Genomic DNA, 21,092 nt, shown 5'->3' on the forward strand with positions numbered 1-21,092 from the left:
TGAAGGATTTGTCAACTCTCGCCACGGGGGATTATGGGCGTCTGTCGTGGAACGTCTTCGGAGGAGAGTTGGGACGAGGAACCCTGAACACTTCCCTCTTGTGTCGAGGGGGTGTTACAGGTCGCCGAAAGAAGCACTGACCTTGCTCGGGTATCGGAAGGACGCTGTTGAACAAGTTGTAGAGTGCGGTCAGTGCGTGGAAGGTCGCTTGGCAGGGAACCAGTTTTCTCGAAACAGCTTCCAGCTTCGCTTCTTCAAGCTGCTGATACCCTCATTCTTCGGCATTTTATCTGAAGAGAGCCCAAGATGCTCTGCAAAAGTTGCACAAACCACGGCACTGATCCCGTCTCGTGTCGACCCGTTCTCAGCATAAACATGGCAGTCCAACCACCAGGTAAGTCGCTCACACAAACCCGTCTCTCAAAAATAACAGCGGCTTGCTACAACTCCCCCCTGTTCGCCATTTGTTTCTTGTTTCCCCTCAACCCGCAAGGCATGATTTGTCCGCCCTTCCGGACGTCACCTCAACCAGGTTTCTCGACCCGTCCCTCTCTTGTACTTGCACAAACAAGAACCACAGAGAGGAGCATAAAAGTGATGAAGCTGTGGTCGTACCAGACCCCAACGCCGATCATGCACCGCTCTGCCCGGCAAACCACCACGCCGCTTGACTTGAAAGAGGACGGACCAAGGTTTGTGCAAGTGATGCCAGTTCAGCCTGTTCTTTTCGATCTACATTGATGCACTGCAAAAGCCTCCGTTTCTGAGGATGCGCCAAGTTCATCCCTATCCATAGCGCCGCGCGGTATACATGTGCATCGTGGTATGGTCCCCGACTGCGGCCTCCATATGATCGGTTGTATCTCATTGCACTGTGTCCTGTTCGCCTGCTGTGCATCGTGAACCTTCTCGGTCCTTCGGTCAAGTACCATCCCCCACCATCTGCAGCCGGACCACAGGTGTGAGGTGCGAGCTGAGATGGAGAAAGTCCGGCGCGGCGGGCACAGCGGTCCAGTGGAACACTTGGCTCCGGTGACGGGGCACAGCTGACTGTCCTTGCTCGTAGAGGTAGAAACCTAGATAGTGATCACCCGGAATTGTGAGTGATTGTTCTTTTGGCAGCGCAGGGGAAGCAGGGCGCAGAAACACAGCTTCGCTTTGGTTCATAGTGCGGCGATTTCCCGTCTAGAAAAGGCTGCTGAGGTCTTCCCAGGATGTCGGTGCCGGCAAACTGCTCCTCGTTTCTGATCATCATACCGACACGGGATATTTTTGGCGTTGCTATTGAGCATCAGAACCAGGTCATCCTGGCTTAGAGGCTCAGTAAACGGCCAAATATCCCATGCCAGGAGCGAAAAAACACCAGAACAACTCATTCATCTTAGTGTTGTTCGCTTCCAGTACTCGTTGTCCTGATCGTCAGCTGTCCTGATCTGGTCCGGGTAGAGTTCGCCTTTGTTGTTTTCTATTCCGCCATGATAGCATGGCCGAAATGACCCAGACGGTATTTCCAGGAAAGCGCAAAACCAAGCCATCAAAAAGCAGCAATAACCACAGCCCTACCTTCTCTTCCTTCGCCATCAACCTCCCCCTCCTGCCTCTCGGCCCCCTCAAACGCCTCTAGCAACTCCCCCGTTCTGACGACCAACTCCTCAAACTGCAGCCTGTACGCCACCGGCAGTTCCTCCCCCTCCGCCACCAATACCGGCCTTTCTATTCCTGTGTCCTTTTCTTCAATCTTGAACTTGAGTCCGATAGTCTGCTTCGTATCTGCCCACAGTACCTCTGACTCTGCTGTCCTATTTGACGATGCCGTCGACAGAAAGTTACGTTTAAGACGGATAAGCCCCTCGGAGATGTTAACGTGTGACAGAAAAAGCCCAGGCTTCGGTCCGAGCTTGACTAGATTCGTGATAACGCAGAGTTGAGAAAACCCCTCATCAGCATCAAGGTAGATATCCTGATGGGGAACAGTTTTCTCCTCCTCTTCTTCAGGTTCAGGTCGTCGTCGGGGATAGCGCGTTCGAGGACGGCGGTTCTCGTCTTGGAGAACGGGTTTGAAGTGGGAGTAGACTTCTCCTAGACTGTTCCGCAGGGCAGAGTCGGAAGACTCATCGTAGAACTGATCGGTTGATAAGTATTCGCAGTAGAGGTAGGGGGTGGAGATTTTGGCGGTGGGGTGGTAGCATTCTAGGATGAGCTTGTGGCGGCCGGAGGGGGAGAGGGAGACGGCGAGGTTGTGGAGGCGGTGGTGGAAGATGCGGAGGGCGATGGAGGAGAAGTGGTGGGAGACGGCGGTGAGGGGGAGGAGGTCGGAGGTTGGGAGGTCGTTGAGGATTGATAGGAGGAGCTGGCGGGGGTTAGCATGACAGTGGGTAGCACAGAAAAGGGGAAGATGGCGAAGCTTGCCTCGTTGGGGAGCGAGTTGAGGGGGGTATCCGGAGGCATGTCGTCAGGTTAGGTGTTCGTGCTCGTCTGGATGTTATCAGGCACTTCTCCGATGTCTTTTCATAGACAGCTTGCCTCCACAGGGCTCTCTTCGCTCTTGACGCAACAGACAGTACGATGCGCGGTTGATAAGAATGGCAACTAGGCACGATAGCGGTGTGGGGTAGGTACGTCAGTCAAGCTTCCCGCTTTTGTTCCCGCAGCCCCACTTCCCCAGATGCCGAGGCCCACCCCAGCCACTTGCTGGACAAGGGTCCGTTGTTGTGTCTATCAACGACAAGTGAGCTTCAAGATGATATGGCAGTGGTTATCAGTTTCTGCTGAGTAGATAGTCTTATGAAGAACCTATTGAGAATTTCTTAAAATAAAGTCAGCATCTAAAATACGCCTCAAAACTGCTGAGCTCTTTACCAGGATCGACTATCTGTCCGTCTTACTGTCCTGGGGAGCATACTGTGCATGCCCTGGCGGTGGCTTTGGATGTGTGATGGTACTCGGCTCATGTCAGGGCCATTCCTCTGGAGAGGCATGTCTTGACCTATCCACAGTGGCCGGATCACGTCCACTGTCGAAGTGAAAGGAAGGATAATATTTAAGAGTGACATAGGTAGGTACCTACCTACCCCACCGGTTCTCATCGGTGACATATTTAGAAAATCGGTGAATCTTTTCGCCGTATGAGGAAGGTCAAGTGTGTAAGTCAACCATCATTCAAGACCACATTTCCGCAATCACGGAAAGCGACAACTCAGCCCTGGGTTTTGGGACTGCTGGATCTGTCCGCAGCAGAGTGTTTGTTGTATGTGACGAAGGCTGCCTGAGGTGGTGGGCGTAGATGCCCTCATGATCTGGTCTGACGGGAGGCCTCCATCTACATGTCGTCAGCAAGTAAAATGTTCGAAATCAACGTATAGTCAAGATTTGATTGTCATGAGTAAACTTGGTGAGAAATCTCCGTTCTGCGCGCTACATGCCTAATGAGATCGTATCGTCGTGAAACCCAAGCCCATACCGGAATTCCCATGAGAACCTCTATCATATGAACTCCAAAATACAAAATGCGTTTCCTATGCTGTCTCACATCAAATCACACTGACCATTATCTGCCACGACCCTCAAGACTTTCGAATCGGGGACGTATTTCATGGCGTGTAGTGTCAACATCTCCTCCTCGCCAGCCACTTGAATATGAAACGTGCCCACAAGGCTGAACCCCAGCCAGGTGTATAGGCTGTGGCCCATGGGACTGGCCATGACTGAAATATCTTTCAGGCGCTCTTGATGAACCATCTTCATCCCCCATTTGCAGAGCGAGGAGGCATGACCACGTCGCTGAAACTCGGGCAACGTGGCAAGAATCTGGAGGTGAATCTGGTCGGGCCCGATCTTGCCAAAGAACATCTTGTAGGCTCGGATTTGACCCTTCCAGAACTCCTGAAAGTGCTTGTGGTTCGCGTCCCGGCGTGCCCTGCCCCCCTGCTTTTCCACCTCGGTGACAGCTGTTTGGTTCGGTGTATTAGTGTGACGCTTCTACGTATAGTTTATTGTTACCTCTGGTGGGAGATCGAACGGGGTTTTCGGTGGGAGAAGTGAGCAAAGAACATGATGAAAGACTTGCGATCCTGGGTTACATAGCCGGGCCCGTATCGCTTCTTGTTGCGATAAGAAACGTCCCAGACGCTGAACGAGACCACCCGTCTATCCTCGCAGCCTGTCTCCAGGCTGTCCTCCACTACCATGACCTGCCAGTCGTCGTAGGCCGGATCAAGAAAGTACTCGAATAGCAAGCGCGTGAATTTGTAGTGATCCTCAGGATACTCATGGCGATACGGAAACCGGTAATCCCATTGCGGATCTAGCGGCATAGTTCTGATGATGACATCTGTAAGAGCCTCGATGTCGGTCGGGAGGCCGGGTCTAGGCTTCATGGTGAGGCAGGGCACTGTCAATATTGACAAGGAATAGTGAGGCTAGGTGCGTTTGCAAGTTTGTTGGCGTAGTGCTGCACGCTGGGAAAGAAAGAAAACAGATGAGCAAGGCGACCGACCGGTCCCGGAGCTATGAAAGGGCGAAGCTGTCTTGAAAAAAAAAAAACAAAAGCTTGAATGTGTCACAGCCTTAAAGCTGCCTGCTACTGCGGTGCCTCAAGAGCCTCATCGGCCAGCACCGCTCTTCTGAGGAGCCTGGCTTATGCCACGATGAGGTGCGGTGTGCGTCGCGGCAGATTACCGTAAATTTCTGGTCATCATGTGAAACACTAGAGAACGCCGTGTTCGTGAAGAGCACCGGAAGGGTTGCTGTGTCTTCCTATTCCATCGTGAAGCAAACCCCTCTAGGTATTTTGGGCTGGGTTGGGGGCGTTTTCGTCATGTCTGAGCCTCGTCCGTGCAGTGGAAATTCTGCTAGGTAGCCGCAGAGATGGGGAATTGAAAACCGGCTCGTACTACCTTACACAGCTAATTTGGGCATGGCACATTTCGCGTGGTCCCCCATCATGGTCCTGTGTAATCTGTATATGAGAGCCTGCCGTGTCACTTTTGGTGTCTCTTGCCAGATCTTGGCTAACAATTATATCCTCGGGAGCCTCCTTTTAGGCGCGCATCGTGTTGTGAAGCCTGCATAAAATTGACGATGGTCGAATCAGCTTCGCGGTAGCCCTGCAGCTAGGCCGAGAACAGAAATGAGGTGAGCCAGAAGAGCAATCCCACGTTACCAGGGGACCGGGCTGGATGATTGGGCGCGCCATTGCGGCCTCCAACGCCCATCCCCTTTTTTCCACCACGTCAAATGCCATCTGCCATCTCAAAGTGTCGCATCCCGCTACCCCGACACAGCATTTGCGGCAAACAACCCGCATCCTGGATTCCTGGATTATGACAAGCGTGCGATGCTGACGCGAATACGACTCGAGTCCTTTCCTTGTGCTTGTGTTCCTTGAGATTGATGAACATGGAGGATATGGTCACAGTCGTCGCTGTCGCCTCCGAGATGGACTCCCGTACCGGCAGCACAGATCTCGGCCCCGTGTTCCACTTCGGCGAAGCTGGCGATCACTCCCCCTTCTTCGACCCCGCCTTCGGTTCCTTGATTTTCTTTGACACATTCCACGCGGCCTCCGACCGGCGAGACTACCCACTTGGCCCCGGACCAAGTGCTTATTCTGCGCTTGTGCCGTCGAACCATGCCTCCTTTGATACCCAGTTCCACGGCCCCGGGACCAAGATCATCGCGGCCCGAAATAGCGACCACAACCCCGGCAACCCACAGTCTTATCCCAACGCGCCGCCTACCATCTACGCCGAGGGTCAACGAGCGGACATTTACGACTTTGAGTACCTCGAGTCGAATGTCGGCCCACCATTTGGAGGAGGCCCAATCATCGGCCAGCCAACTCACCTTCCTCAATTGGAAGGTCCGTACAGCAATTGCGATGGCTTCTTAAGTCCGGATCTGAACTCATCCTTCGGCCCTCTGGCTCATGCTCTCTCTAATGGATACCATACCGGATCCAGCTCCGACTCCAGCCCCGGCCCCGACAGTCCAGTCCCAACTCTACTGGGAGTCTCTCCGTCGATCGAAGTCCGGCATAGGATCAATCCTAATTCAGCCTTTGACCTTGATACATCACGTCGTCCCTCGATAGCCAGTACCGAAATAAAATTCGAGCACAATAACGGAGCTAGTCCATCGCCACGACCGCCGAACCGCAAAGGAGCAGACAAGAACTCGGCAGGTTCACTTGAGATCATCTTGTATAAGCCGAGTGGGAAGCCAGATGGACGGCTCTCCAAGAAACGCCCTGCCTTTGAAGAGGTCACCACTGGGAGCAGTACGCCCCAGACCCTCCGTCGAATATCACTGGAAGATGAGAGTGGCCAGGTGAAGGCTACCATGACTACATTTGGGAAACGCCCCAGAATCCGGACTCCTTTTGACGAAGAAAAACGCCGACGCACAGCTCTCGCTCGGAAGGAAGGTGTATGCGCGCGATGCAAGAGGTCAAAGAGACAGGTTTGTGGCCGATACCCCACGGGATTCATTTGGTCCACATCGTTAATACTAACCTGGTTCTCAGTGTGATCTCGCCGCCAAAGGTCTCTATGTCAGCTGTACCCTGTGCACGTGCACCAAGATCTACAAGAATGTCCCTCGCATGCCTTGCTTCCGATCCACCTTGGTCGACATCATGTTCTTCCGTGCCGGTATGAGCGCTGTTTCCTCGGCTCACAGAGTGCCATGGACTGACACCTTTCTAGGTCCTGCAGCTAACGAGCCATTGTTCACCAGACGTCTTGTCGAGTTTAAGCTCGAGGATCTTTCCGCCCCCGATGTCCCTGTCCGTACGCTGAAACTTAGTCAAAGAATGGGTCACCATCGTTTGACCGTGTATGCCTCTGAGTTCAAGCCAGAGCCCACCGATAAACTCTCGTATTACTGGAAAGATTCAGCCGGAATGATTCACGAGATGAAGATACCACCGTTTACCCTCACCAATCTGGACAAAGTTCACGCCCATTTCCGGCAATACATTGACGCCGCCAAAGGGTCCTATCTCGAATCGTTGAGGGGTCAGCAGGATGACGGTTTGACTTGGAAGACTGTTTCAACGGCAATGGAATATGCACGGAGAAAACCGGTATGTCCATAACGGTTCGTTCCCATTTTTGTCATGTGGCTAACGACAGTAGGACTCTCTCGTTGCCGATACTCTCGATATGTGGGCTGTTTCCCGAATGATCGAAATCCCATGGGAGATATGCGGAGAATGGACAGACACGCTCGGCATGTCACCGGTCCAGAATCCTGAGAACCCACACAAGGGCAAGATCCCGATCCCGCCGATCATGGACACGCTTCTTGATCAGATTGTCATCAGGCATTTTCTGCAGCCGTTGCGTGAACGGGTGATCAAGAAGTTCGAGCAGCTGATCAGCCCAGCACGGCCGGAAGTGTGGTTCGAGGTGTACCTGTCTGCTTTTATCATCCTCAACCACATTGAGAGACTGGCTAAACATTCGGCATTCCATGCGAGACTCCACAGCATGCCGGTATGTGTGACCATAACTGCCCCTGTGGATGTATAGCTAACAGTGCCGACAGACCAAGTACTCCAACACTTCGTTCCTCGAAGGGGCATTTCATACCGCCAAGGTCATCCTCTCGCGCTTCCACTTTGTGTGCAACGGGTCTGCGCCCCTGCGGCTGGACTGGAAGAAGGAGAAGACTGCAGAGCTGGCCAAGCTGCAGCCGAAGGAGGTTGCTCTGATGGAGGAGACACAGACCATCATACGACGCAAAGGTATGCATTTTCGAAACAATGCAGTGACATGCCTCATGACTAACGATTTCTCAGAGAATGATGTTTTGAGCCTGCGAAAGACGCACCAGTACGAAAGTCCACTCTACTGGTGCCATCAGCTGTATTTTGAGGACTGGGACACCTCCCCGGTACATATTGTCGAGGAATGAACCCGACAGGAGGCATTTATCATGTTTTATACCCATGAAGCAATTCACTTAGCAAGCGAAGGAGTTTTGGAAAGTAATACGGGTAATATTCTGGATTTTAGAGGGGATGAACTGTTGATATCGGTTGCTCTATATACGATTTTCAGCAACATAGGGGCTTAGACTTTTTTTTTTTTTTTTTTTTTTTTTTTAATTATTAATGATGCACATACTTGAGGACCTTTGTGGAAGACGCTGGATTAGTAGCTGTGAAAGCTGTTACTTGAGGCTTGAAAGTGGGACGACAAAGAGCCCCTGAGAAGACCCTGAGAAGAGCCGCTTTTATGAACTGGACAAACGAAATGTATAGAATTGCTAACGATTGAACACTAGCAGACCCACAGGTTATCCAATGAACGAAACACCAATTCCTCCATGCTGAGTTTGACAATCTTGATGCCCTCTCACCCACCCCACCCAAGTCCCACCCCTTATACCTCATGATATCGCTCTTCCTCTCACCAATTAACAACAGTTGCTCTGACACCGATCAAGACTGATCACTCCACATTAGCATCTCCTGGCATCAACCACACACAGAGAGGAACCGGGTGGGGGGGGGGTGGTGTGGAAGAACTTACCAAAGCATGCAAGGCGCAAAGTTGTCCACCGTGTAGTCCTTTGCACAGTTGACACAGGCCAGCTCCTTCTTGTAGCAGGCGTCGCAGCTGGAAAATTCGCAGGCGTCTCTCTTGTTGACGGGTATCCTCTTGTCGTCGATGCCGGTTATAACCCCAGCTCCTGCCGGCGTTTGCGGTTTTGGGTAGATGAGGTCTCTCTTGTCGGATTGGGAGTCCATGATGCTGTTGGATGTGACTCTTGTGGGATCTATGCCGGATAACACCCCGGCTCCTGCCGGGTTTTCTGGTTTGGGGTTTATAAAGTATCGCTTGCCGTTGGTGAAGTGGTTGTTGCCGGACTGGGAGGGGCCAAATCGACCGCCGGAGAGCATTCGCATCCGCTGCTCAGAGATAGTGTGGGAGAGGGTAGGGGTGAGGAGGGTGAGGAAGGGGATGAGGGTGGGGAGATGCATTTTGGTGGTTGGTTTGGACTGAACGTGGGAAGAATTGAAATTGAAGTTGACCTTGGTGTTTTGAGAAGATGAAATTGTTTGTGATGAGAGAGGTGATGAAAACGAAGAGGAAAGACAGGGGGTCTTTGTAGTTTCTGTCTCTACCTAATGGCAAGGGGTCCTCGGCTTCGGGTGTATACAGCATGTCAACGCGTGTTGTGTTCGTTCGGACTTGCTGTCAAGTCTCCTCGGTGCTTCCAAGTGACTGGCGTTGTGCCTCCTGTCAAGGCTTCTCCGTGTTTCCCAATGACCAGGCTGATGAAGCTATGCGCTGGTGACACCATTGACGTTTCCGTAGAATGACCTTTTGCACAACACTTCCACACTGTACCTTACCTTAGTTCATTCATCTTACAAGACCGTCAATCGCGTGGCGGTTGTTCGGCTCGGGGAATACCTCTTTTCCCTTGATCAATACAGCAACTGCCAGCTGTCTTTTGCCATCGTTGTGCGATCATGTCAAACGTCACGACACACTGTACAAGTGTGGCACTCCACCAACGCACCTTGAGTCGGAGACATTGTAGGTAGCAGAAATCCCGCAATCTGGATTCAGCTTCCAACCTACCCCAGGTTCCAGAGGTGGCAACAAAGCTGTGTTGTCTGAAGGCAGGAGGCCATGTATGATTCCTCCCTGTATGGTACAGGTCAGAGCTTGCCCACGTCCTCGGGACTTTCACTCTCTACATTGATGCTTTCTCTTCGGACGTTTCTCCAGTTGTGCAAAGTCACACATTTTGGTCATTGGATCGGAACGGGAAGGGTGAAGCTCGAGAGTCTTTTTGCCCATCGAGCCGGTTCAAGAAGTGCATGTAAAACAATGTAAGATTCTAGGGATCTGGTATCCGCGAAACAGACTCGATGAACTCACGATAGGTTGTTGGTAAATATAGACGTTATCTTTGACAGAGAGATTTACTGACACCTTGTCCGCGATCCACCTAGATGGGTAGTTGCATCATGGGATCTGCTCGGTCCCACACAAATTTATTCCGGTCCGGGGTTCCCAGCTCGGCGCCGGCCTCTTGAAGAAGAGTGCAAATCTCGTCGAAGCCCTCTTGCTTCGCGATATCCAGAGGTGTGTAACCTGCCTCATCCTTCCGGCTCAATTGATTCCCATCCATGTCTGGACTCTCTGCACCCGTGAACCTTTCTATCAAGACCTTGACAAAGTCCGTGTTGCCGCGTGCCACAGCCATGTGAAGAGGCGTGAGTCCGTTTATGTCTGCCCAGGTTATCCAATCAAGCACCAAATCTCTGTCAACAGGAAAAAGCTCGAATATTTCCATCTTTCCTGACCAAATAGCAAAATGAATATATCTCCAATGTTCCTGTACCGGAAGCCAATACTCCTCTCTTCCCCACCATTGGCTCACGGCTGTCAAGATTGCCCTCGTTGCCTCGACGTGTCCTCCCAGAATGGCTCTGTGTAAGGGTGTAAAGCCCATGTGATCACGGGAACTGAACCATTTCTTCACGACACGAGTAGGCTTGAACCGCCGAAGCTTCTCGATGTGATTGACCAGCCCCATTTCGGCTGCACAGTGAAGTGGTGTTGACAAGTCAAGGGCTGATTCACTGTCATACTCGTTTGCATTGCTGTGCTCCAGGATATGATCCAAAAGCCGACCCGCGTTGGGGTTCTTTGCCGCATAATGTAACGGTGTCCACCCTATCAGGTCACGGGTGTCAATCATGCTTGGTGCGATCTTTAAAGCCTCAAGTGCCGCTGGGAAGCGCGGATCTGTATTCGAAGCCATGAGCGCGGCGGCATAATGGAGAACCTTCCATCCCCAAATGTCCCCTTCACTGATGTCCTTTCCCTCGAGGAGTGCAGCATTCATCTCGTCTTGAGAGCCGCTTCTGAAAGCTTGGTGTAGCGTGCTATGTTGGCAATACCGCAGCATGCGACGATAGTATTCCTTCCCCTTTTCTCCTCTCCGGACATTTACGTACAAGGGCCAGGCTCGTATATGATGGTCAGGATCGAGACGATTCTGCCAGATGTAGGATAGCATCAAGTAAGCAAGATCCTCGGCGTCGTTATAACTCCAATTCTCAACGGCATGCATCGTTTCTTTAGAGTATGGTAGTCGAAAAGGCCTCATCTTGCGGTATTCGAAATGAAAAAGCTTGCCCTCATTGCCACTTTGGAAGCTCTTACATGGTATCAGGTTGACACAGCTCCATAGTAAGGCCGATGTCCGTTTCCTGAGACCTGCGCGAAGAAATCTTGGGGCATGTTCGAAGTGGACGACAGATTCCTTATCCCGAAATCGAGAAAGAAGCCTGGGTACCACCTCATCGCAGCGTCGTTTATGATGGGCACTCAGTAACATATTGCGGAGAACCGTCTCAGGCTTTGCGAGATTGTTGTTTTTGCTGAGTGAGGAAATGATTGCCAAGTACGCTTCCTTTGGCGTAAAGAGCTGGATCTCCTGCAAGAAATAAACCAGGTTGGAGACGTTGATGTTGCTTAACATTCCACTCAAGTGATCTCCGGACTTTTCTTCCCACCATGTAGAATCATCGTTTGATATCTCGGGAACAACATGGGATAGCCCCTGCATGAAAACTGCATAGATATGCTGTGTGTACAAGGATGGCAAAGATGTCGACATCTCTGCCGCGATGAACTGGTGCTTTTTTTCGGCGTTCCATAGACTGCCTTGTACCAAATAGGAACTCGAATGTGCGCTGCCTCCGAAACCAACTACACGGGGTGCTGAGATTTTGCGAACTTGTGATGTGGAACCCGATGAGGAGTCGGATGAGTTGGATGAGCCGGGTGAACTCGATGAGGGCCTTGATTCGTCTCTGTTCTTCTTAGGAGCGGCAGGACTGGCCGATGAATTCGTTGCCGGGCTCTCAACTTTGGTCGAGACAACAACCGAGCTACCGATATTTGCAGGAAGCCAGTAGTAAAGATCCCTGGCAAGACGGTATGACCATTGATCAAGTATAATAAGGCCGGGCTCTTTACCCATCAGCCACTGATTTGCCTGCGTTGGTTTGGCGTCCGAGGCCCCGCTTACACCGAGAACGTTGGGTGGTGCATTTCTCACGGAGAAAAGCCATAACGACAAAGCTGCTTCAAAGACACTGCCTAACTGGGTAGCCTGCCACTTTCCATGCTTTCTCTCGGCTCGCATCTCGATTGTTCGGTTGTTGAAAGCTTGATGTTGCCATGTGAATTCATCTTCATCTTTCAGCAGCAGATCCAGCGTTTTCTCAATCGCGCTAACGAGTTTGATGGCTTCGACAGCTCCGACTCGAGGCCAATGAGATGGGAGCCCGACCAAAGAAGCGAGGCTAGCTCGTGTCTGAAACAGTCCCTTACTGTTCATTTTAGCCGGCAAGTCGAGACTTTTGTCTTCTGAGGAACCTGGAGGCATATTTTCCACGTCCAAGCTTTCCTCTATATCACCGTAGGGCCCAAGGTTAGAAGCGACCCAATCAAGCTCGAAGCCCGGATCCAAAGGGATGGCGTGGAACGAGCTGTCCGACTCTCTGCGAGCCCATGCTCGGATAGCTGTCATGGCCAACGTTGCGATCAACTGAGCAAGCGCAGCGGACCAACTCATACCGCGAAGACCAATGAACTGTACGACAAAACCGATAAGTCCTATTGAGACTCCAATGATTGTTTCTGTTTGGCGGAAAGCTTCAAGACCTTCATTGATGATTTGACCTTTGTTCGTTTTCGTGCGTCTACTGACAGTATCGGCGCGTCGAGAGGTTCGCAAGACAAATGGATCTCTGTCAGCGTAAAGTGCGTATGACCCAAAGGTCTGATCGCTGACCGTTGCCGCCCTCTGGATCCAAAGTAAACGCCCGCTCGTCTTGCCCCCCGCTCTAAACTCTGTTTCGATGGTTCTCGACTCCACCACGTGAGCGCAGAGAATGAGCCCGACAACTAACAGCAATGTCCCGCTTAGGGTACAGGGAAACGCGTAGCGCTCGGCCGGCTCTTCGTCCTTGAGTAAAATAGAGCCAGGCTCATGAGGCCAGTACGCAGTCCAGCCACAGAAGGCAAGGACCGCAAACTGGAGCATCGTGCCAAAGACCGCCATCAGACCGAGTTCGAATTTGGTGCTCCCATGAAGGTTCAAACTGATGTTTGGAGCTGCACCCGACTTCTCGACCAGGAGGAAAGAGTTCTGCGGTTGGCCACTTGATTCTTCAAGCTTGAGGGGCGGCTCGCAGACCCCTGTCTCATCCAGGTTAATCTGTCTCTCTCTGTGACGGTTCGGTGATAGCATAGCGAAGAACGACCGCAAGAAACTTTTCGATGATGTCTCCTCTAACTCTGGATGTTGGAGGACAGACCACACGACGTCTGTTGTTTTGGGTGACGTGGAGGGCAGTATCATGAACTGGTGGACGGGCCCTGTTCCAGCTACGCGTACCAGACCTTGACCATTCCACAGCTCGCTGACATCTGGTGAAGTTGAAGACATCAATTCCATCTCAGCGCTTGCCATTGGCTCCCGGCTTCTTCCGATAATTCTTTTCATCCAAAGCGGACCACCAACGCGAATAGCGGCGACGATGATGGTGACTATGCCGAGTGGTGCCATCGCCAAGATGACATTGTCTGCCCACCCTAGTGATCCGATCATGAACTGTTCGGTCACACGCTCGCCAAAAAGGGAGAGAAGTCTGTTGCTTATTCAGTACTCGAACCGTGAAAAATAATCAAGACAGATTCAGGGTTAGCATACGGACCAAGGTCACTTATCAAATCATTCGTGAAGTCCTCCGGAGTGCTCGCTGCTGTTGCAACTTGAACCAAAGACAGCAACCAGGCCCATACAAGGGGGGCACTTCCGATAGCTGCCATCCTCGTCTGCGTAACTCGATGTCCCGAAACCAACGCAGGGCTTAAAACAAAATTTCAGTAAGTTGATCACCCAAAAGGTGAAGGGAAAGTCTTGGGAGAAATTAGAAATAAAGAACAGGAAAACGATTATGTAGAGTCTGGTCATGTTCTGGTATGATGTCAAAGATTCAGTCGAGAGCATTCAGCCCGCCCCAAATTGGCCCGGCTATCCCCTTCAAGAGGGTGGCTTGATGACAAGCGGCGAGCTGGCGGCTGTTAATTGGTCCCAATGCTATTGACAGCAGCTGATGAACGAAGTGGCTGCTACGGGGAGGGAGAAAACCAAGATCAATTGGACTGGCTTGCCGGCCGAAAACAACCTTGACACCAAAAAGCCGATCAAGCGCCAACTTTTAGATCTGTTCCTTTTTCTTTCCGGCCTCTTTGTCTTAGATACGAGGTTGATGACTTTCAGCTTGAGATTAGGGTTAAGGGTAGCCCCTGAATCCCCCCTGAAGGCATTGCAGCGCACAGACATCACACATCAGACCGACCGGTCTGTACAACAAACAAGTCATTAAAATAAAAGTTAAACTATCAAGAACTGTTAATCATGATGTAAAAAGGAAAAGAAAAGGAAAAGCTCTCGTGTACTCCCAAATCCCCAGATCACCGAACAAGACGCAAACACGAGACAAAAAAAGAAAAAGCAAGCGAGCGACCAGCACAGCACCATCTCCCCTCTCCTCCCCACAACACCCCCAAAGCACCGACAACCCTAGCACTCAAGCACAGCTAGCCCGTCTATACTTGACCCTCAGCTCGGGCGGGCTCCTCTCAATATCCCACACCCTCTTAGCCCTCCACTCATGATCTCCATAACACTCCCAGCTCAACCTCTCCAGCTCCCTCGGCGTCTTCCACATCAGCTCCTCATTCCTCAACCAAAGCCTCAACATGTGCCTCCTCTGCTCCCCCTCATCATGAAAGCTGCTCCTCGCGTGCAGCATCGCAAAATTGTTGAAAATCATCATGTCCCCCTTCTGCAACTTGATCTCCACCTTGTGCTTCTGCGCCGCAAAAAACACGGCATCCAACGCCTCGGCTTGTATCTCGGTCATGGCAGGGACGTCGGGGTGGTGCGGGCTAAAGTGGGAGCCGGTGAGGGGACGGCGGGAGAATTGAAACGCGGGGCCTTGGCCCTCGAAATTAAAGAGGAGCGGACGGGTGTGGTATTGGCCCTGCCAGAACTCGTCAAAGATCCAGTCGTCTTTGATGAGGGTGTGGATTATGTCCGGGCGGGTGGCGGCGAGCTCGTTGTAGATTTGGGCTGAGGAGGCGAGGAAGGACTCGCCGCCGTATTTGGCAGTGTTGAGGGCGTAGAGGGAGAGAATGTCGCAGAGGTCGGTGTGGAAGGGCTGTTTGTTGATGTAGGTTAGCACCAACCTAGGGATGAATGGGGTCAGAGAAAGAAGGCATTAATACCTGAGCGCGAGCAACATAGGGGCTGTTGGGCATGGCACCGTGTTTCTTCACGTCTTCAACCACAGCCTGGATGTGAAGGATCATGCGGCCGTCAAAGTCCTGCATGCCTCGCTTCTCGGCGATGTACGAGGTCACGCCAAGGTAGACGAGAATGTTCTCCATGTTGGTCCACTTGTCCGGCTGGAGACCTCGCAAAACGACAAATCCGCGGCCGTTGTGGATCTCCTGCGCAATGGCCTCGAGTCTTTCCTCGAGACCGGGCAGGGGGAAGGTCTCCTTGGAAACATCATCAGGGCCGAGATCGCCGGGAAGAGCTGTTAAGTTCCATGTTAGTGATGTCATGCGTGATGGAAAATTTGATGTTGACATACACTTGAAGTGAACCAGTGCCTCGTCAATCTCGGCCAGGTCAGCTTGGTCAAACTGGACAATATATTCTTTGCCATCGTCAGAGAAGTCACTACCGGACCAGGCCCGTGCCATGTTAAGCTGGGTCGGCCAGCCGGCCGGAATGGTGGTGGGGCGATCAGGGTAGAGAAGCTTGAGGGCCTCGACGCGGTTGAGGAAGACCTTGCGGTCAGGAAACCAAGAGATATCAGGACGTGGGATATCTCCGGGAGCAGGGGCCGGGGCAAGATCTTTGTTGGTGGAGAGCTTGGGGGCTAGGGCCAAGGGGCAGGCTTGGGGCATGGTGGTGGTCATCTTATTGGTTGCTTGTCGGTGTTGGGGGCTAAGAGTTGGTTATTGGCGTTCCTAGGGTGTTTGAAGTTGATGTTGGTGTTGATGTGCTGACTCTGGTGTTTTGATGTGTTTTCTGGCGCGGTAAAGACAAAGTTGACAATTTTGAAAGCGCTTGAGCGTTGCTATATGTTGTTTGCAGAGCTGAGTACTTCGATGGCTTGATGTTCCAAATGTTTCGCTCTTCATCGACGAGTTGCCCTCATTATATACACGTTCCATCACCCAGAGCCTTGTTGTTTGTCATGGTGTCTCGACACCGCTCATCATCGCCATTCTGACCATCGTCGTCCACTATCCCGCCCTACCACCGCAATGCAAACCCTTTTCGATTTCCGTGATGTCGGCACCGTCCACGACCGCAGAGCCTCACGCTCCCGGAGCCCGTTGAAACTTGAACATGTTCGATCGGAAGCACTTGAGTGAACCAAGCCTCCGGTAGTCAGTATGCCGGAGCATGTCTTGGCGGCTGCGGCTCCTCCTGCGGCTCACATAGTCTGGCCAGTTTGGGAAATTCGGTGAGCCCAAGCTTCTGGACGTCAGCCAATCACCAGCCTCTCGGGCGAAGGCTTCCTGAGCTACTACAGCAAGCCTTTTGCAGTAAAATCCGACTGGACGCTGCGTAACGACAAATCCACGCTTTGCAATTGCAGCAAACTGTGGGGCCTTGGTGGTTCGCAGATGTCGCGATGCCGGGTCGTGTGGGAAGGGGAGCCAATTGCCGATGGCAATGTTACCACATTGATCACAACTCATAAGGCTGTCATATGTAAGGTCTGCTGGCACCCCGGAGGGTCATTGGTGCGTTTTCGAGAACCTGGGCCGATCTTCGGGACAGTGACGATGTTCAGCAGCAGTTTGCGGACGATGCAGTTGCTTGAGCCTCGCCCCGTCCAAGAAGAGTGACCTCAGCTGGCTCTAGTCACGGAGCCTTGATCAATGTGGGGTGACAGCCGGTGACACTGCAGCAGGCTGGTACCATCTGCTACCAAAACTGGAATGGCTCCTTAGATGCCGGGCAATCATCTCGACTTCTCTTGCACCACAAGCAGACAGTTAAACCACGCACCTCATGCGGCCAGTTCTGATTCTCCGAGACCCAGTTGAGCCGCATCATGTAGACAGATCTTGCGCCACTTGATATGTAAACCTGAAATGGTGACGGTGAGGATGGGCACGAGTGCGAGGGAACTGGCCACTATCCCGTCAGGAGGGAAATGCGAGAACCTTGAAGGTGCCAGCAATGTTCCAACAGACGTCCCAACAGGCTCGTCTCGAAAGCCAAATGGCCCAGTGTGGATCGCGGTTGTGTCACTGCTCCCCCATGGAATCTTCTTCTCCACTTGGAGGTTTGATAGGCGTCGCCAAACCCACCCGGTGATCCTTCCTGCCTACCAATCTCATGGTTCCGACTAGGTAGCTACGCTGCGTAAACTATCTGATAATCTTATCGCGAAGGTCAACAAAAGTTAAATGGTCGATACCTGGTAGTATAGACCTGTAACGCAGGAACTGACACTATGAAAAACATCTTTTCATACCTTACCCGTCTTCACTTTTCAAGGTTCTAACGTGCCCAACTTTGTCAACATTCTCGCAGCCTACGTCATCGGCACTGTGGACCATGAGTTGATCTGAGCGAAGCCGGCCCTGGGCTCGCCTCGGCTCCGGTCACCTCCTTTAACCCACTGCTCGGCTCAGGGCTATTCACTGCTCAGGTCGGCTCGCAAGATCAATGAGCTTATAGAGGTATATCATTACTATCTGCCTAAGCCCCTGAGCCGAGGGGCCTACAAGCATGATCTGGCACACCCACCTATCCCGACAATACCTGGAGCCCATGATGAAAAACATGGGCGGAGAAGAACTATAAATACCGACCCCAACCAGCTTTCACTGCTTTTGTCTCTTCTCTCGATCACCAACACCACCGAAACTAGCCTCACTCCACCACCACCACTCCACCACTCCATCACAACCGTCACCTCCATTATCACCCTCACCACCACCGCATTACTTCCACCGCCGCCGCAGCATCCCGCATATCTCAAGCGCACAATGTCTCCCCGGGGGTGTTTACCGGTGCTATACTGCCGGTAAGTTGTTTTTTCTCCTAACTTTGGAGAGGACCATCTGACCGCAACCTCGCAGTCTGGAACAGGTCAGATACCGCTGTCATAGAGCTTCCAGGTTTCTTGCACGATAGTTTACGATGTTGCGCATGCTTTTGGTTTTACCGCGTCATTTTAAAAAACCCTTTGTAGTAGGTACCACAACCACAGGCTCTGTCCCATCTGTACCACAAACAGACCTAACCTAGCGACAGATTCATTAGCGAACTTACACAGACCTCGTTCATGTGGGCATCAGAACAATTGCAGCATGGCACAGCGTGCATGTACGGGAGTATCTTTGAGGGAACAAGGGACATTTGGAGGGTAAGGTGTTTTGGAGGCCAAGCTATGGTGTTTTGGGCGCATTGCAATGTCTTGATTATGGATACCAGATATTTGAACGTCAGAATTCAGGAAAACAGGAATTGTTTCTGTAAGCCGGCGGTAACAGACCCTCAAGTTCAGCCTTGATTTGCAGAGCCACAGTCTTGGAGTGATACCGATGATGCTGGGTTTGCCCACCCATGAACCAAAAGTTGTCGATTCCTCTTTGTCGTTTCCACAACCCCCTGATCTCCTCCTCCTCATCGACACCAAACGTGGCGTCAACCGTGTTCGCGATATCTCTCGGACCCAGCAAGTTCGAATCCTTTTCCTCCCCATCAGCCGCATTCTCACCACCCAAAACCTCAAACACTGTATCCCGAGCGTTCAAGTCGGAAAACCCAGTGCACCAGATAATACTGTCCGCCTCCGCCGTCTTTCCATCAGAAAGCCTCAGCCCAGCCTCCGTGTACGCCACTGGCTCAACACTCGATATCACACCCACGTTTCCCTCCGCGATCACCTCCAAGCCACCGATATCAACATAATGTCCCCCGCCTCTCTCCACAAGATTGTGCATCAGACATGCGTCAGGGTGAGCACTGTCAATGACCGGAAAGCCAGCCTTGGCCACCCTTTTGTATCTGTCCGGCTCTTGAGACGCCAACATGGCAAGCAATCCGTGCGCCATGTTGCACTCTACCCACGTGGGAAATAACATCAAAGCCCTGTCACATGTTTCTGTGTCTAGCTGGTTGAACAGCCCAAAGCCCCGCGGATCCATTACGTACCCTACCGGGAGGACATATGTCGGGGAGCGGGCAAGGATTGTTGTGTCCAGGCCGGCTGTTTGGCAGTCATTGAAGATGTCGATGGCCGTGTTGGCTGAACCAATGATGAGGACAGACTTGGCGCCCTTGTTTTGAAGAGAGACCTCTGGGTTCTTGTACTCCTTGGAGTGCAGGCTGATGCCCTTGTATATCTCCTTGCCTGCAATATCAGGGACTCGAGGCTTTTGTGAGGCGAGTCCCGTTGCTTGCACAAGGTGTTTTGACCTCACTGTTCGTAGACCGCTTGGGGTCTTCAACTTCACGGTCCATCGTCTCGTTGCCTGGTCGTATTGGGTGGACTGGATCTGGGACGAGGTGATCATGTTCAAGTTGAACTCTTTGATATACTGACGAACTTGGTTTGCGAGCTCGTCTCGCGTTAGTAGATGTGAACCTTTGAGGTCTTCGCCGTACGCTGTAGAGAAGTCAGAAAGTGGGAGAAAGAGGACGAGAAAGGCGTTGAACCTACGCAGATAAGGCATGTCACACATTGCAGTCGGCACGTGGAACTTCAAGCTATCGTATCGGAGAGCCCAGTTGTCGCCTGAGTTGGCGTTCCGGTCGGCCATCACACTTTCAACCCCAAGAGCCTTGAGGCGAGAGGCGAGGGTTACAGCACTGTTATCGAGTAGGTACTCAAGTCAGTCTTTAGATGCTCATGTGAAAAAGACAAGCAAACGGCATACCCATTTCCACCCCCAATAATAAAGACGTCTGTCTTCACATCATCGCCACCATCTGCTAACGTCGAAGGGGTACGCAGAAGAGTCTCATCTTCGGGGTGCGCATCCAGACTCTCGAGTCTTGTACTCAGAACCCAGATCTTCCATTCCAGCCAGACCCCCGCTGCCTTCGACAGGCAGCAGTAACATGCGTCCAGTACATGTTGCAGCGGGAGAGGTTGTCTTGAGCGACAGACTGCAGTCGATGAATTGCTGCATCAGATTCATAGTGTTAGATGAAACTCAAAGGCGAAACGTAGTAGACTAGGTACTTACCAGGGTTGGAGAGACAGGCAGGAAATGGACGAACTCAAGACCGAAACCATGAGCACCGCGCAACTTGGTGGTTTCCAGCAGATGTGCTGCTATCACGGCCGGTGTTGAGAAGGTTCGCAGATGGTAAGTCAGCGCCAATGAATCCTTCCATAAGGCCTGCTCAGCAAATAAGCAGTTACTAAGAGCAGTTATGTCTCTGGTTGAGATTGCCTTGTTGAAGGCTGTTAAGACATTGTTTGCGATCTTTGCTGTCTCTTCTGGCGTAAGGGATGCGGGGTCGAGAGCCGTCACAGCAACAGTTGGTAGCGGATGTTCGGCCAGTTTTTGACGCAAGTCAGCGGCAGGTGGATAGGCCATTCTGGATAAGGTACTAGAGATATCAAGCGATTAGCGAATTCTCCTGGGAAATAGATCTTGGAGACTTACCAGGTCTCACAGTGTGGAACGTTGTGTTGGGGAATCAAAGCAGCTACACTTGGAAAGTATTGTACCAAGTGCTACAGATAGGTACACTTGCTTTTATACACAATGAGAAGAGCCATGCCTCGGATGTTTGCAATTACGATCAGCAATACGGTCCGAGGGCGAATAGGGATGCTCTACATTTAACTCGGTGTGTGTGCTTTTCTGCCCCATGTGGCTGCAGAGTGGCTAGACAAACTTGGATGTCTTTGCGGGGTATGCTCGGCACTTTCTCTGGGCTTACCATCCATGAATACCTGCATGAATGGGAGCGAATAAGCCAGGCGATAA

The 21,092-nt window shown here is 51.9% G+C and overlaps 7 protein-coding genes across 7 annotated transcripts; 1 reads left to right on the forward strand and 6 right to left on the reverse strand.

Annotated features, from left to right (window-relative positions):
* Window positions 1-1,534: 1,534 nt before the first annotated feature.
* On the reverse strand, window positions 1,535-2,448 carry QC764_609390 (uncharacterized protein; the record flags this gene model as incomplete). The annotated part of the gene is made up of 2 exons (XM_062949416.1): window positions 1,535-2,350; window positions 2,383-2,448. The coding sequence occupies 2 exons, from the start codon at window positions 2,446-2,448 to the stop codon at window positions 1,535-1,537; spliced, it is 882 nt and encodes a 293-aa protein (XP_062798159.1).
* Window positions 2,449-3,525: 1,077 nt separating this feature from the next.
* QC764_609400 (uncharacterized protein) lies at window positions 3,526-4,376 on the reverse strand (the record flags this gene model as incomplete). The annotated part of the gene is made up of 2 exons (XM_062949417.1): window positions 3,526-3,947; window positions 4,067-4,376. The coding sequence occupies 2 exons, from the start codon at window positions 4,374-4,376 to the stop codon at window positions 3,526-3,528; spliced, it is 732 nt and encodes a 243-aa protein (XP_062798160.1).
* Window positions 4,377-4,950: 574 nt separating this feature from the next.
* QC764_609410 (uncharacterized protein) lies at window positions 4,951-8,151 on the forward strand. The gene is given in 7 exon segments (XM_062949418.1): window positions 4,951-6,459; window positions 6,524-6,650; window positions 6,705-7,084; window positions 7,137-7,496; window positions 7,549-7,747; window positions 7,802-8,097; window positions 8,109-8,151. 6 exon segments carry the CDS (start codon window positions 5,392-5,394, stop codon window positions 7,915-7,917), a joined length of 2,250 nt encoding a protein of 749 aa, XP_062798161.1. The 5' UTR covers window positions 4,951-5,391; the 3' UTR covers window positions 7,918-8,097; window positions 8,109-8,151.
* Window positions 8,152-8,533: 382 nt separating this feature from the next.
* Window positions 8,534-8,989, reverse strand: QC764_609420 (uncharacterized protein; the record flags this gene model as incomplete). Its single annotated transcript, XM_062949419.1, has 1 exon — window positions 8,534-8,989. The coding sequence occupies one exon, from the start codon at window positions 8,987-8,989 to the stop codon at window positions 8,534-8,536; it is 456 nt and encodes a 151-aa protein (XP_062798162.1).
* A 980-nt stretch (window positions 8,990-9,969) lies between these two features.
* Window positions 9,970-13,871, reverse strand: QC764_609430 (uncharacterized protein; the record flags this gene model as incomplete). Its single annotated transcript, XM_062949420.1, has 2 exons — window positions 9,970-13,690; window positions 13,753-13,871. 2 exons carry the CDS (start codon window positions 13,869-13,871, stop codon window positions 9,970-9,972), a joined length of 3,840 nt encoding a protein of 1,279 aa, XP_062798163.1.
* Window positions 13,872-14,401: 530 nt separating this feature from the next.
* QC764_609440 (uncharacterized protein) lies at window positions 14,402-17,096 on the reverse strand. Its single transcript, XM_062949421.1, has 3 exons — window positions 15,707-17,096; window positions 15,336-15,649; window positions 14,402-15,268 (listed from the first exon to the last, which is right to left on the reverse strand). The coding sequence occupies exons 1-3, from the start codon at window positions 16,035-16,037 to the stop codon at window positions 14,636-14,638; spliced, it is 1,278 nt and encodes a 425-aa protein (XP_062798164.1). The 5' UTR covers window positions 16,038-17,096; the 3' UTR covers window positions 14,402-14,635.
* A 1,343-nt stretch (window positions 17,097-18,439) lies between these two features.
* On the reverse strand, window positions 18,440-20,936 carry QC764_609460 (uncharacterized protein; the record flags this gene model as incomplete). The annotated part of the gene is given in 7 exon segments (XM_062949422.1): window positions 18,440-18,618; window positions 18,641-19,756; window positions 19,811-19,959; window positions 20,028-20,135; window positions 20,152-20,276; window positions 20,340-20,709; window positions 20,766-20,936. The coding sequence occupies 6 exon segments, from the start codon at window positions 20,694-20,696 to the stop codon at window positions 18,440-18,442; spliced, it is 2,034 nt and encodes a 677-aa protein (XP_062798165.1). The 5' UTR covers window positions 20,697-20,709; window positions 20,766-20,936.
* Between the last annotated feature and the right edge of the window lie 156 nt (window positions 20,937-21,092).

Source organism: Podospora pseudoanserina, chromosome 6, assembly GCF_035222485.1.
Source record: "Podospora pseudoanserina strain CBS 124.78 chromosome 6, whole genome shotgun sequence".
NCBI classification, from domain to species: Eukaryota; Fungi; Ascomycota; class Sordariomycetes; order Sordariales; family Podosporaceae; genus Podospora; species Podospora pseudoanserina.